This window comes from Leopardus geoffroyi, chromosome B2 (genome assembly GCF_018350155.1).
Source record: "Leopardus geoffroyi isolate Oge1 chromosome B2, O.geoffroyi_Oge1_pat1.0, whole genome shotgun sequence".
NCBI classification, from domain to species: domain Eukaryota; kingdom Metazoa; phylum Chordata; class Mammalia; order Carnivora; family Felidae; genus Leopardus; species Leopardus geoffroyi.
In genome coordinates, this window is record NC_059332.1 from 118,904,140 (window position 1) to 118,918,096 (window position 13,957).

At 35.2% G+C, this 13,957-nt stretch overlaps 1 protein-coding gene across 2 annotated transcripts in view; it reads right to left on the reverse strand.

Moving 5' to 3' along the window:
* MED23 (mediator complex subunit 23) overlaps window positions 1–13,957 on the reverse strand; it is a 44,730-nt gene that overhangs the window by 21,286 nt on the left and 9,487 nt on the right. Inside the window, exons 9-15 of one of the 2 annotated variants that reach the window (XM_045499629.1) lie at window positions 13,719–13,831; window positions 12,151–12,246; window positions 11,588–11,605; window positions 6,305–6,505; window positions 4,572–4,715; window positions 2,358–2,503; window positions 1,114–1,359 (exon numbers count right to left, since the gene is read on the reverse strand). In XM_045499629.1, coding sequence (XP_045355585.1) covers window positions 1,114–1,359; window positions 2,358–2,503; window positions 4,572–4,715; window positions 6,305–6,505; window positions 11,588–11,605; window positions 12,151–12,246; window positions 13,719–13,831 — 964 coding nt within the window. The remainder of the gene's footprint in view (window positions 1–1,113; window positions 1,360–2,357; window positions 2,504–4,571; window positions 4,716–6,304; window positions 6,506–11,587; window positions 11,606–12,150; window positions 12,247–13,718; window positions 13,832–13,957) is intronic. The other variant, XM_045499630.1, reaches the window with a different exon arrangement.

Consider the following 13,957-nt stretch of genomic DNA (forward strand, 5'->3'; position numbering starts at 1 on the left):
ACAGGGCTTCCCTCAACTCTGTCACCCAAGCAGGTAAAGCACATGTATAATTTTACGACAATGTTTACCATGAGAAAAAGAGCATGGCTTTTCTAGAACTGATGTCCCAGATACATTCTCTTTCACCCACAGTGTCTGATGTTTGAGCCAGTACTTAAGAGCTGAAAGACTAGAAATAAAAATCTGGATTTCTACCCCTTCTCAAAAAAAATTTAGAAGATTTAGTTACATTAGCTTACGTTCTTACATTATAGAAATTAGCTAAAACGGCAGCACCATGAGGAAAGCTTCAGTCAGCCTCAATTCCTTCTATATACACACACTTCCATGTGCACTAATATCTGACTCTCTTCCACTCAGCAGAATGTGTCACTCATTTACATTATCAGCTTGGCTCTTAAGGGGTACTTAAGGTTCAAGAATCACACCCAACAGAGCATTTTCTGTCTTCTGGAAACCATAATGTCAATTTTAAGAGCATCCTATTTGTAATTAATACAGCAAAGGCATTATAATTTTCACATTCCTGGACTCAGCTATTTCCAGCAAATTACTTGATAAAAATGTACTATGGGTAGATGTAAAGACATAAAAATAATCTTCTAGCCATCATTATAATAGTAAGACACCATGAATAACTCATGCCCAACAATGCAGAACTGGCTAAATAATTATATATGGCCACACCAGAGACTTCTTTGTAGCAATTAAAACAGATGTTTCTGAAAAACACTAAACCTAAAGAGGTGTTTGACAGATTATTATGGGGAAAAGGTGGTTATAACAAAGTGTTACTGTAAGAACACATTTTATTAAAAAAAACAACAAAAAACCTAGCCCATAAATTCATATATTTATATATAGAAAAAAAGACTCAGAACATATACCAAAAAATTTTACAATGCTTATTTGTTATGATGAGATCATAGCAGTTATTTTCTTCAGGTTTATTTTATATTCTAGAATTCCTATAATAAGTAACTTTTATAATAAACCAAATCATGAAAAAAATGCAACTGACCATAAAAAACACACACATAATCATGAAATCATGCCTGTACTACGCCGATATCAATTCCCCAACACAGGACCAAATAAATAAAAAGAACATACCTCATTTTGGCATGAACCGTCAGTGAGTCCAGGAGGTTCATGGGTAAGGGAGTAATAGACGCGGAAGCCAAGCAGCTCGTTCCAGGAAGAGGTACTCTCATAATTCCATTCCCATAAATAGTTTCTACCAGAGCTCCCATGGGTAATGTAAAACATTCGGAATTTGTAGAGTATGCATTACACAGCAGGGCGATCTTATAGTCATTCATCTGTAAACTTTTATTTCTAAGACTCTGCTGTAGGAACCTACAATTTCAAGTACCATCAAACAGTAAAAAACGCAAGTAACTTCCAGAAAGTTAGCTTTGTGTTTTAAAAAACATTTACTTTCATGAAATGATTTACCAATACTATCTTTATTCCTACAGGTATAATAGTTTCTGCTCAAAATATAGAGTGGTTAACGTACAAAAGTTTAAGTAGCATATCAATAAGAACTTAAATAATAATAAGCTACCAGTTAATGAATATGTGTTAAGTATTACTACATACACAGCACTAAAACTCAAATAACGAACAAGTAACTCACAAATTCTATTTATTATCCATCTGGCTAAGTATAACAATGTGCCTTCATTATAGATGTCACTGTGAAAAGATGATTGAGGAATGTCTCATAAAGGGACAGCCAAATGGAATGTGAAGTCTGACTCCCCTACAGTCTCCTATGAAGAGATCTGGGGATCCTTTTCAGAAGTTCTAGGTGGGAAGTTCAGATATTCCTAATATCCGTGACTATCTAAAGCCAAGTCCTATGCTCTTTTTAAGAGCATCTTCTTTGAGTTATCATAGCTCTGGAAATGATGTAAGGGAGCACACCAGCCAGAAAAGCTCAAACAGTCCTGGCAGCCAGGGAGTGAAAGAGATCTGTCAGATCACGCTCAAATCCTGAGTGCTTAGGAAACTTGGAAACATTTTCACATACTTTTGGAAATTAAGAACTTTAATTAAGGTAAAACATGTAAAAGCAAAGATTAGACCTGGAAATTAAAAATTATATATCTGCATACATATAAACAGAATTAATTTTCTAATTGTTTTCTGATGCAGGTTATTGGTCAGTCTCTCTTGGCAGGACATGCAATTAAATATTCACCTTTACCTCCAGTGGGTGTGGGGAGATTTCTATACTTCATACAAATACCGAGACTGACATTAGCCTACAATGACGTTAGGCTAATGTCATTGCTATTTTTTAAAACAGTGATTTTAAAAAATGAACTGTTAAGCTACAAATTACTTACTCATGGTGAAGCTTTAGAGAATGAGGTATTGGAATCTGTAGCTTGGAGTTGTCATTTTGGGCTTTTCTATTGAGATGAATCCAAATGCAAGTCATTGCAAAGGCATGAGTTGACTGGGGTTTGTTAATATCAGGAACTGGGATATACTGGAAAACAATTAGCATATTATAAGAAAGAGAAGAATTAAAAAATTGTAAATATTTTAATAAATATGTATTCTAATAATCCATTGTTGATATAACTCTTTTTAAAATACCCTGTATTAATTCAGCTTCAATTGTTCTTTGACTCTTTAATAATATAAATCAGAAGATCTAACAGCTATAAAAAATTAAAACTATCACAAGATTGTTTACTTGCCAAGGAATTAACAGAAATTCACAGGTGCTGTCACAGAGCATTCACGATCATTCAAAAATTTACATTCTTTAAAAAACAGACACATTATGAAATTTTACTGAATGTGATAAATATACTGTAAACTCAGAATTTCTAAAGGTCACATATATGGTTTTCAAGAACATAGAAAAATTAAGAAATATGCAATCTAAATAAGTACTGTATTCAATATATATTATCACACACACTATACATATTGTATACTGATGGGGGAAATGATATGGACATGTGGAATTTGCTTTAAAATTGTCTAGTATTAACAAAAAAAGATGAGTGGAAAGATGAAGCAAGGATGTTTCTTAAAACTACAATGATGTATCACCTCATACCTGTCAGAATGGCCAAAACAGAAAACACAAGAAACAAGTGTTGGTGAGGATGTGGAGAAAAAGGAACCCTTGTGCATGTTGGTGGGAATGCAAACTGTGGAAGACAGCATGGAGGTTCCTCAAAAAGTTCCTTAAAAGTTAGAACTACTCTACAATCCAGTAATCACACTACTAGGTATTTACCCCCAAAACAGAAAAACATGAATTCAAAGAGATACACACACCCCTGTGCTTACTGCAACATTATTTACAACAGCCAAATTATGGAAGCAGCCCAAGTGTACACTGATGAATGAATGAAGATATGGCGTACACACACACACACACACACACACACACACACACACACCCACACACGATGGAATATTATTCAGTCACAAAAAAGAATGAAATCTTGTCATTTGCAACATGGTTGGAGCTAAAGAGTATGTTAAGTGAAATAAGGCAGTTAGGGAAAGACAAATACCATATGATTTCACTCGTATGTGGAATTTAAGAAACAAAACAAATGAGCAAAGGAAAAAAAAAAGGGAGAGACAAACCAAGAAATAGACTTTTAATTATAGAGAACAAAGTGATGGCTACCAGAGGGGAGGTGGGTGGGTGGGGGGATGGGTAAAATAGGTGATGGGGATAAGAGTACGCTTATCTTGATGAGCACTAACATACAGAATTGTTGAATCACTACATTGTATACCTGAGACTAATGAAAAACTTAGAAAATATTTTTTGGTGATGAGTACACAGGGGTTTATTTTTTTATTCACCCTACCTTTTTTGTGCATTTAAAAATTTCCATAATAACATGTGTTTAAAGAAGTGGCAATCGTCAATATATACCATATTTTACCCAAATACCTCATCTAACAGAACAATGGGGGAACATACTAAACTCACAAACAAACAAAAACAGACATTAACAGACACTGATGTTATTTGATCATTCAATGATTTGTATAGATCAAAACAGCTTAATGCTTTTAAAAAATTGTAAACCTACTTAGAATACAGAGAAATACACCTGGCTGGTTCAGTTGGTTAAGTATACCACTTTTGACTTCGTTTCAGGTCATGATCACAGGACTGTGAGATCGAGCCCCACGTTGGACTCCGTGCTGGGCGTAGAGCCTGTTGCAGATACTTGCTTTTCCTCTCCCTCCTCCCCTCCCCTGCTCATGCTCCCTCTCAAAAAAAAAAAAAAAAAAAAAAAAAAAAAGAATATAGAGAAAGAGCTTGCTATAGATGTTCAATTTAATTTAAGATAAGCTTCAGAACTAATCTAGTTCAATTTCTTCACTTTCCATGAGTAAACTAATATCAAGAGAGACTCATGTACCATCTCATGATTTTTAGTCACAGAATTGGGAAAGAACCCAGGTTTTCAGCTTCCAAATCCGGTAACCTGTTCACAAAATCACACAAAAATCCTTACACATAAATTAGACATACTCCCCTCATCACACTGTTAACAATTTGTAAAACTTACTTCTTTTTCTGGATACAGAAGGTCAAAGAGCTTCATGACAGGGAGAAAATCAGCGAGTGCATTTTTCTGAATACTTCCAGAAATGAATTGCAGGAGAACCCACATTAGATGATCTCTGCCTTTAATCAGTCCTCTCCCTGCTAACTGTAAAAGATGTTTAAATACACATCTACACAGCTGGTTAAAGAGATGGATGTAGTAAAGTTTAAAGGGAAAAAAACAAAAACAAAACCCCCACAAAAAACAGGAGAAACTCTGTTCTCCGAAAGTTAGCATCCAACTTTGGCATTTACAATACTTAATCTCAACTTAAGACACACCAAGCAAAGCCTTTTAAATTATTTTAATATTATATATAGAGTTCCTCCCTGATCCCAAAACAACTATACATATCAAAAGTTCAATGTTTTAGAGCATAACTAAGTTGATCATGTATGCAAGAGAATCAAGTTTAATATAAGATAATTGCTAAAAATCTTTCATCAAAACACAAGGAATACTTCATTATACAAAAAGGATTTTTTTTTCTTTAATTTAAAATCCTTGAGGAGTGGGTATCAAAAAACACTTTTCCTGGTTTCCTGTAGATTAGAACAGAAATCAATGGTGGTGGGGGTGGCAGTGGGGGGAACTGGTGGTTAGAAGGATTTTAACAATGCTTACGAAAAATTTTCCCCCAAAAAATCATGCTGTAGAGATGTTATAACAACATTTATTTGCATTCAACATGTCTAAAACATTATGATAAAACCAACTCTTCTACAAATTTACTCGTCCATTTGTGTTCCCTGTTTTGGATTCATTGTCCCACTTTTTCATTCACTGCCAAAATAGAAACCAGTGAGTGATGCCAGACCCCTGTTACTCCCTCTGTTACCTACCCATTACCAAGTCCTATTCACCTCTCAGCTTTTCTGGTCTTGGGCTCCTCCTCTCTTTTCTGGCTTAGGCCGTCAGCATCTCCCACCCAGATCACTGCAAAGGTTCCCTTACCAACATCCTTGCCTCTGACTTTGGACCTGTCCATTTTTATGTCCCCATCTTCCTACATGTGGCAATTAGCAGTAATTATTCCAACGTATATATGATGAGGTCATTCCCCTCCTCATTTGCCGCCCAAAGAGAATCTAAACTCATTAGAACAAATATGTTTGTCCATGTAAATCTTTCCACGTCTGGTCTTGCCTTACTGCCTTTCTGTTCTCACCAACACTTCCCCATTTATATTTTTCTCTCCAATTCTCACACACTTTTGTCCTTTCCAAAATGATCATCTTATTGCTATGGAAACACTTTCCTATCTTTTCCTCTTGGCAAATTTCTATTTGTCTTCAATATCTCTTTGCTAAAGCCGTTCCTGATGTCTTTAATAGGGATTATTCTCCTTTGTTTCCATTGCAGGAAAACATGCTTCCATTATGCAAACTATTATTGTAATCAAATTGTTTATATCTATATCTTCCCATGAGTAAGGAGCTCCTTGAGGGTACTATAGTGCCTTTTCATTTTGTATCCCCTGGTCCTCGCACTATGAATATGTGCAATGAATGACTGAAACCAATATTTACAGTGACAAGAAAGTGGAAAGTTTAGAAACCATAAAGGCACTGAACAAAACGGCCATCAGGGCTCAGAGCTTCGGCCACTGCCGAAACCACTAGGCAGCGTCGATACCAGTCTAAAGCCGACCAACTGACAGGTGAAGTGGCTCCGACAGGACAGTTGGTACTCACCTTCTGATGAAGAGAAAGGACCATATGTGGGAAACTTGCAAACTGGAAAAGCACAAAGAAAATGAGCTGACTCGAGAGGTGCTGCCACAGGAGTTGGCTCGTTCCCCCATCGTCAAACTTCTCCTCGGTCTCGGACCGCTCCATGGCATAGACCACCAGATCCACCAACTGGTCCTCCAGCACAGGGCAACGCTGCTTGTGCTGTAGGGCAGAGATTAGATACAGTATTCCAAAAGCCTCCCGGTTAGTTTCAGAAGTTTACCGGTAAATGGGCATTAATTGTAACAAGAGGCTGAGAAGCATGGAATGAAGTTGAACTTAGAAAGTTAAGGTTAGGTTTAGTCTATTAAAGCTGCATCACGTTACATTATCATAGAGGATGAGTTCCATTACAAAGATTATTTTTCAGATCTCACACAAAACAGACTTCCTATTCACTTTTAACTTTTACTACAGACATCAGACATCACTGCTTCAATTTGACAAAGGGTACTGCACAGCAGAAAATTTAGTTATTTATCCTTTGAAAAAAAGATAATTTAAAAAGCATAGGAAATGAGGATAGTAATATTAATTTTCTATTCTAACTCAAAATATAAGAACCCCGAATTTCCAAGAATCAAATATTGTGAGGAGAACAAACAAGGCAGTGAGAATCTATGTATTTTAAAGCAACCACCACAAGTTTACACTACCTTCCCACACAGAGATATATCTAAATAGCTGCCAGATTATACTCAGTATTTGTTTTTCGGTGTGTGGTATTGATCCTGACATTGAAATGGAAACTTCCTCTACTGAATAACCGACCTCAAAGTTAATCTCTGCTCTTCCTTCTTAAAAGCCAAACATAATGCAGCTTTAATTTTAAATTAGACTATTTTAAAATCTAAAACAAGAAAAAGAATTGAATTTAAACACTAAAATGAAAATGCAACTTCCCTTTCTAGAGGCAAAAAGATTTATGCTTTTAAAGTGATTTAAAAAATATGCTTTTACCAAAAGAAATATGTTAAGCCATATTTTAAGCCATTTTCATATTTCTTTTATAAAATATGTTATATGACTTAATAGCCAGGCAGTTGGAAGCCTTTCTAGTGAATACAATTACTAATACAGATGCTTTCCTTCTAAGCTTTAGATGTGATTATTAGTCTTTTGCCATGAAAAAGGGATATGATTTCTTCAAATTTAGGGAAAAAATGCAAAATGGGGACGGATTTGGGAAAAAAACAAAACATAATGAATAGCATCCCCTCTTTTGCATGCTCTTTGCCAGCTCCAAACTTGTAAAGCTCCAATATAGCTGCACTTTCTTATAGCATGCAAATAAAACAAACATCTATCCGAAACAGTAAGCATCAATGGTTGTTTCATATTTTTTCCAAAACACAATGCCATGATCACAGTTCAACCACATTACAGGTTTACAAATAGCAATATTAACACCACCAGTTGGGACTACAATACTTTCCCTCCAAATGTAATTATCATTACGAAGCAGAGCAAAGTGCAACAGACAACACTACGAACTATTTCTTAAATCAGCATGCAAAACTACTGTGTACAGGGCTTGAAATTCACTAGTTCTGCCAACCACCAACAACCTAAGGAATGTGTCAGACAACACAAATTTAGAGTGAAATCATTCAAAGTATACAAGAGTCAGAAAAATTTGTGAAAAGAAGTAAAGCCAGGATTTCCAGTAGGAATTTTTCATTACTGATGGGAATTTCCTTCTAGTTTGGAAACTAACCAATTTGTCATCTACTCCTCCATCCATGATGGTCTTCCATCAGTCTGCTTCGGGGAAAAAAGAGCAAACTAAATAAAATTGGTTTTTAGCACCTGAGTCATTTTGGAGTTTCCCTTTTTAGTATTAGCTGTGTGTCTTTAAAAAACCAGACTTTTACCTACATATTTTTAGGGTGTAGTAATAGTCATACAGTTAATGACTTAAAGAGGAAAACCAAAAATATTAAGATTTTGACAAAGTAAGAACTAGGAAATTTACAGTTAAAGCTGACGATCTTTCAATACATACCACAATTCAAATTCCCTCTAAGTTTTCTGTTAAGAATTAAATCAGCCTGGAATCTCTATGACATCTAATGCCCTGGTGTCTGAGTGTGCCAGAACATTTATCAGGATTAACTCTGTGTTTCCCAGGTGTTTTGATGAAAGCCAAGGATATTTCTCAAACCAAGTTTCAAGATAGGTTAGTTCCTCTGTTTATTTGCCAATTTTATTAATACAAAAAAAAAAAAAACAAAACCCTGTTGAAATATAAAATGATCTACGCTAACTACTTTAGAATAGTAAGTTTGGCTTTAGTTTTCATTACTAAAAAATAAGTACATTAAAATTAATACTCTCCACCATGTACATTATTTTACAAAGTGGAACAAATGAAAATTTGTAAAGCAGTTTAATGATCTGATAAAGATTATCAATTACTAGGCTATGATACTTCTGTAAGCCAATGGATGCTCTGTGGCTATTCACAACATGCCTTCTGAAAGCTTCTGTAAATTTAATCCTTCGAGATCTAGGCATTTAGTTGAATTAGCTAGTTTATATCATATTTACATGAATATTTAGTTAAAACTTGTTTTAACATTAAGAATCTAAGTTCAATATTTTACCATTTCAATTTCTGCATGATAGCTCAAACTGTATTGGAAACTTATTTAAAATTTTCAGCTTTGGTAAAAGCTAAAAAGGAGGCACAAAGGCATTAATAGAAATACTAACATTGACCTCCACTCATGCCCCTGATTCTTTCTCACCACTATTTCAAGTGGCAAATGATAATGCTTTTCGGTCCAAGTAACCATATCCTAGATTAAGTGGCCCCTGACCCTTTTGATGTAACAGTTCTGGTACTGTTTTTGTGGCAAAATTTTAACATACTGTACTTAGGTGGGCTTAAGTTAATTTCAAACCATTATTTCAGTGCTAGAAATCAATTTTAGAGCAATACGTATTCAGGACAAGTTGGGAAGAAAAATCCCTTTGTACGTCATTTATCATATTCTCTGCCAATCAGCCCTATGCCAGTTAATACCACTTTCAATGGTGCCTTTCAAAGATAATTGAGTGATTGGTCTATCACTGTCTCAGGGTAGCCAGAGTTCACACACCACCACATAAGAGCTTGAGGGGTGTAACTGTTATATAATGTTCTTCTTGGGCAGAAAGAACGTGAAGCTGTGTGAACATATAAAACAGGATTCTTCCACTGGGAACACTCCACCTTGCTGGTCACAGAACTGGGCTATTTATGACTTTTTGAATGTGACCAACTTTAGGATAAAATATAGCCCAATTCCTACTGGAAAATGCAATATGGACAGCTCTTAAAAAGTTTCAAGCTTTGAGTAAATTATTGCATTGCTAGAGAAAGGACAAGAAAGTATAGTGCAGGATATAGTTCTGTAATGATAAAAGATGTGATAAGATAACTTGTTTATTTTTAATCATATGCCCTATACTTTGTATTCTCACTTTCTACTCTACTTTCCAGGTGGTAAAATTAATATATCAAGTCAGTTCAGCATATATCTTCCATCTACAAGTCCATTCACTACAGAGTTTTGTACCAAACAATTACTGATGAATTGTGAACTTTTGACAATGTTTACAGTGGGACCAATACTAATAATGTTCTGTCAGCATTTCCATTATAAACTTTATTTTTTACGGATTTATGTCTTAGTCATAAACTTTTTTTAGGTTGAAACTTGTTATTAAAATAATCAAATCAGAAATACTCTTCTATGAATTGTTTTGTCAATTTCTAGTCTGAGAAGAGCTGCATCCCAAGAGAAAAAAGCTAATGATAGCTAAGGCTATCTGGGGGAAGGTACTCGCAGCTCAAATGACCATGGGTACATTTATCCACCAAACTGTAAAAAAAAAAAAAATTGAGTCAAGTATGACTTAAAGTTCATTGCAAAAATTAGTTTTAAGACATAGCATGAAGCATTCTTTCAAAGTTGGCTGAATACTTACCTCTAACTCAAGTGAAAGCTGATCAGAAATAATGACTTGCTATTTAAGATGTTAAATTGACAGATTGTGTGAAGTGACTGTCAGGTACTGTAGTGTGAGGCAGTTCAGTTTCACATGAACATAGGCTTGTCCAAACAAGGAAACTTGGTAAATTTTTCAGAAGAAAAAACTTAAAATAATAAAAGAGATACTGCTACTAGGGTGAGGTTTGGCATGCAAAGTTTCAACACTGAGCAAGTTTTATGGCCAAGCTATATGTCCTTAAAAATAGGGCTTTATAAATGGAAGCACTGGCACAACCTTCACTATAGTATTGCAAACAGTAACGCTATTTTATGTAACCTAGACAAGAACGTCTTTTTAAAATCAAAAAGCTGGTCTATTTTAATATGTTGGGCTCAAAAATTTTTAACAAAAATAATTGGAACCACTATTTTGCTTAAAATCTCAAAGGTGAAAAGTCCTGGAACAGACTTGGGACTGTATAAGAGTTTGGTTCATAAAGTTTGGCCATAGTGTTTTTCTCCCACCACAGGTGAGCTTCAATTGCAAGGAGCCCACTCTAGGAGGAGGACACTTCTGGCAAAGACTGACAAAGAAGGGTGTTTGTCAAGCAGGTGTGGGGTCACCTAAGAGTGTGACATTTCTTAGTCAATCCCCATGTTTCCAAAAAAACCTTCCCTGCATAAAGTTTACCACTCCAACTTTTAAAATAACGTATCTCTAGTAAAGTGCTTTTCCCTCTTTTTTGTTTTGTTTTTAATTTGTTTTTGTTTTAAGGCAAAGCAATGTAAATAGTTTTATAGATGTTATTTATTTACGTTTTAATAATCCGGAAAGATAAAGGCCACCACAAATCTTTCCATGTCTGAAAATTCCACAAGGCGAGCTTTAGCCCTAAAGTATAAAAAAAGAAAAAAAAAAAAGGAAAATGGAGTGGGAAGGAAAAACCACCCATCAAAAAGTGACAGGTGTTATTGTGTGCCAGGTGTTGTCTCTTTTTGTTTTAAAAAAAAAAAAAAAAAGGAAAAAAGAAAAAAGAAAAAAAAAAGAATATAAAAAAACAAACACCAAAAACCAAAACCAAAAACAATCCACCAAAAACAACTCTCATATCCCAAGAAGAAATTCGTTTTAGTGGCCTTGGTCTCAGCATGGTCCTGCCAATTTCAAGCCCCGACCATACATGTATTCTCTAAATGGAATCAGTGGCTACAAAGCGGCCAGCGTATCGTTAGTCACAATACAACAGTAAGGTTGTGAACATACCTGAGCAATGTTCAAGGTCTAGAGCATTGGAGGATGGGCAGGACAAGACAGGACAGAACAAAAATAAAGGAAGAAAAAAAGAAAAGACAAAACAGTGACTATGAGGCCAGCCTCAAGGAACCCAGAGTCAGCACAAACCCTCCCACATGTTAAACCACCAAAAACAAACATACACCAAAAAGGGGGGAAAAAATCAGCAGCCAGGCCACGCTGAAGATACCAAGGGTTATAAAAATAGGCACCCAAACAACAAAAAAGTCAAAAATTATGGTTAAGTCATGTGTAGGTTTCTCTGGCAAAAGGTATACTTGAAACTGGCCTTATAGAAAAAAAAGCAATGCAAAATAAACCAACTTTTAAAATATCTCCTTTTTAATTTAAACATTTTTAAAGCAATATATAAATGATAGGAACAATTCATTGTTTAATAAACCACATATTAAAAAAAAAAAATCACCAAATAGTTCTTAACTGTTTTGCTCAGTTAGCTCTAGCAAAGAAAAGAGAAAAGAATAGTGCAGATTCTATGCAGAATTTACTAGGTTTCCAGCATAGTACAGTACCTGCTTATTTAAACCTAGCATATTGCAGACCATATCCCTGGAATAAGGCTGCTCCAATACATATCTCAACAAAGCAGTCTGTGGTTCAAACAGATCCTTTAAAGAAAATAAAAAAAATTATTGCTTCAAGATCAAAGTAAATGTTAATTCAAATAATTTGAAATTGGGATAAAAAAAATCCACTAAAGGCACTTGTTACCTTCATACAGTAGGCAGTATCTAGTGGAAAAAAATCATAGGATTTTAGTGCTTACAGTTAATCTGACCCCACCCCTCATTTGATAGGTGATAAAACTGCGATGAAGGGACTTGCCCAAGGTCATACAGAGGCTAAATTTTGAAATGACTTCAGTTACAGTCACATGAAAGTCTTAAGCATCACTGTAAGGAAAGAATCTTCTGCTCAGAAATCTAACCAAAGGAATGGAGGCAGTTTCCAATCACTTTCATAGTGTTAATATAAACACTACTTCCAAATTTGGAGGAAAATGACTTGATAGTAAAGGGGTTAAGAGTGTAGATTCTGGAATCAGATTGTCTGAGTTCAAATACTGACTTTACCATTTCCTAAACAAGCGGCCTTAGCCAAACTGCTACCCCACTCTGTCTCAGTTGCATCATATGTATAATGGAGACACTAAGACGATAGTCGAGAATAAGGGTTATTGCAAAAAAGTTCTTAGAGTAGTGCTGGGCATACAGTAAGTGCATAATTTATTTATCTATTTTCAATATCATTGCTATCATGGTAACTATAAATTCCATGTAGTTTACCACTCTTTCACATTCCAAAGTTTGCTGACTAATAATATGCCGAGAACTCAGAATTGTGACCTTAGTTTCACTATTCACTCTCCTCACTTCTGAGTAAGTTTCCTAATCGCTCTGTACATCATTTTTGACACGAAACATTTACATGAAAAATATCTAGTCTTCCCCATACCCTGCTCTGTAACCATTTCAACCATACTATAATCAATCTATCAAATTTCAGTATAGTGTTGTATCTGTATGTCATGCTTCATTTTATTGATACCTATAGATTTTTCTCCTTTGGGAATACTCTATTCCACTTTTGTCCTTTCCATCCCTCTTTAAAAAATCTAACAAAAGTCAGGGCACCTGGCTGGCTCAGTCAGAAGAGCATGTGACTCTTGATCTTGGGGTTGTGAGTTCAAGCCCCATGTTGGGTGTAGAGATTACTTTAAGAAACTTAAAAAAATAAAAATAAAAAATCTAACAAAGGAGAGGCTCACTCTTCAAATTTTAAGAACCACACAAATTCATTTTTGGTCCTCACTTTGTAAAGGAAGAATAACAACAAGGATTCTACTTAAAGATTCAGTTTTCTTAGTCTATGTGCTTTGTCCACTGGAGCATAAACATCCACAATATCACAAACCACAGGGAATAATTGGATACTAGAATCACATGATAAACCACAAACCATTTTTCATTAAATATGTACTTCTTCAGCCTATGAAGAGAGAATTTAGCACAACACATCAAATAATCCAGGATGAAGGCTGTTAGATGGATCGAAAATTCCATTATATTTATCTACATACCTTATCATATGGCAAGAGGCCTTTCAAGGGAAAACGAAGAGTTGCAGGATCCAATTTCCACGAGTTACAAATGGCTCCCGAGTTATTTACAACTGGCAGAAGGCTGCAGCGGCCTGTATGTATTACAAAAAAAAAATGTTTTTAAGTAAACATGAACACAGAAATGCCTGGTCCTTTGACCATTCTGTGAATATTTAATAAATATCTGGGCTGAATCAGACACTGATTGTAAAAAGCGT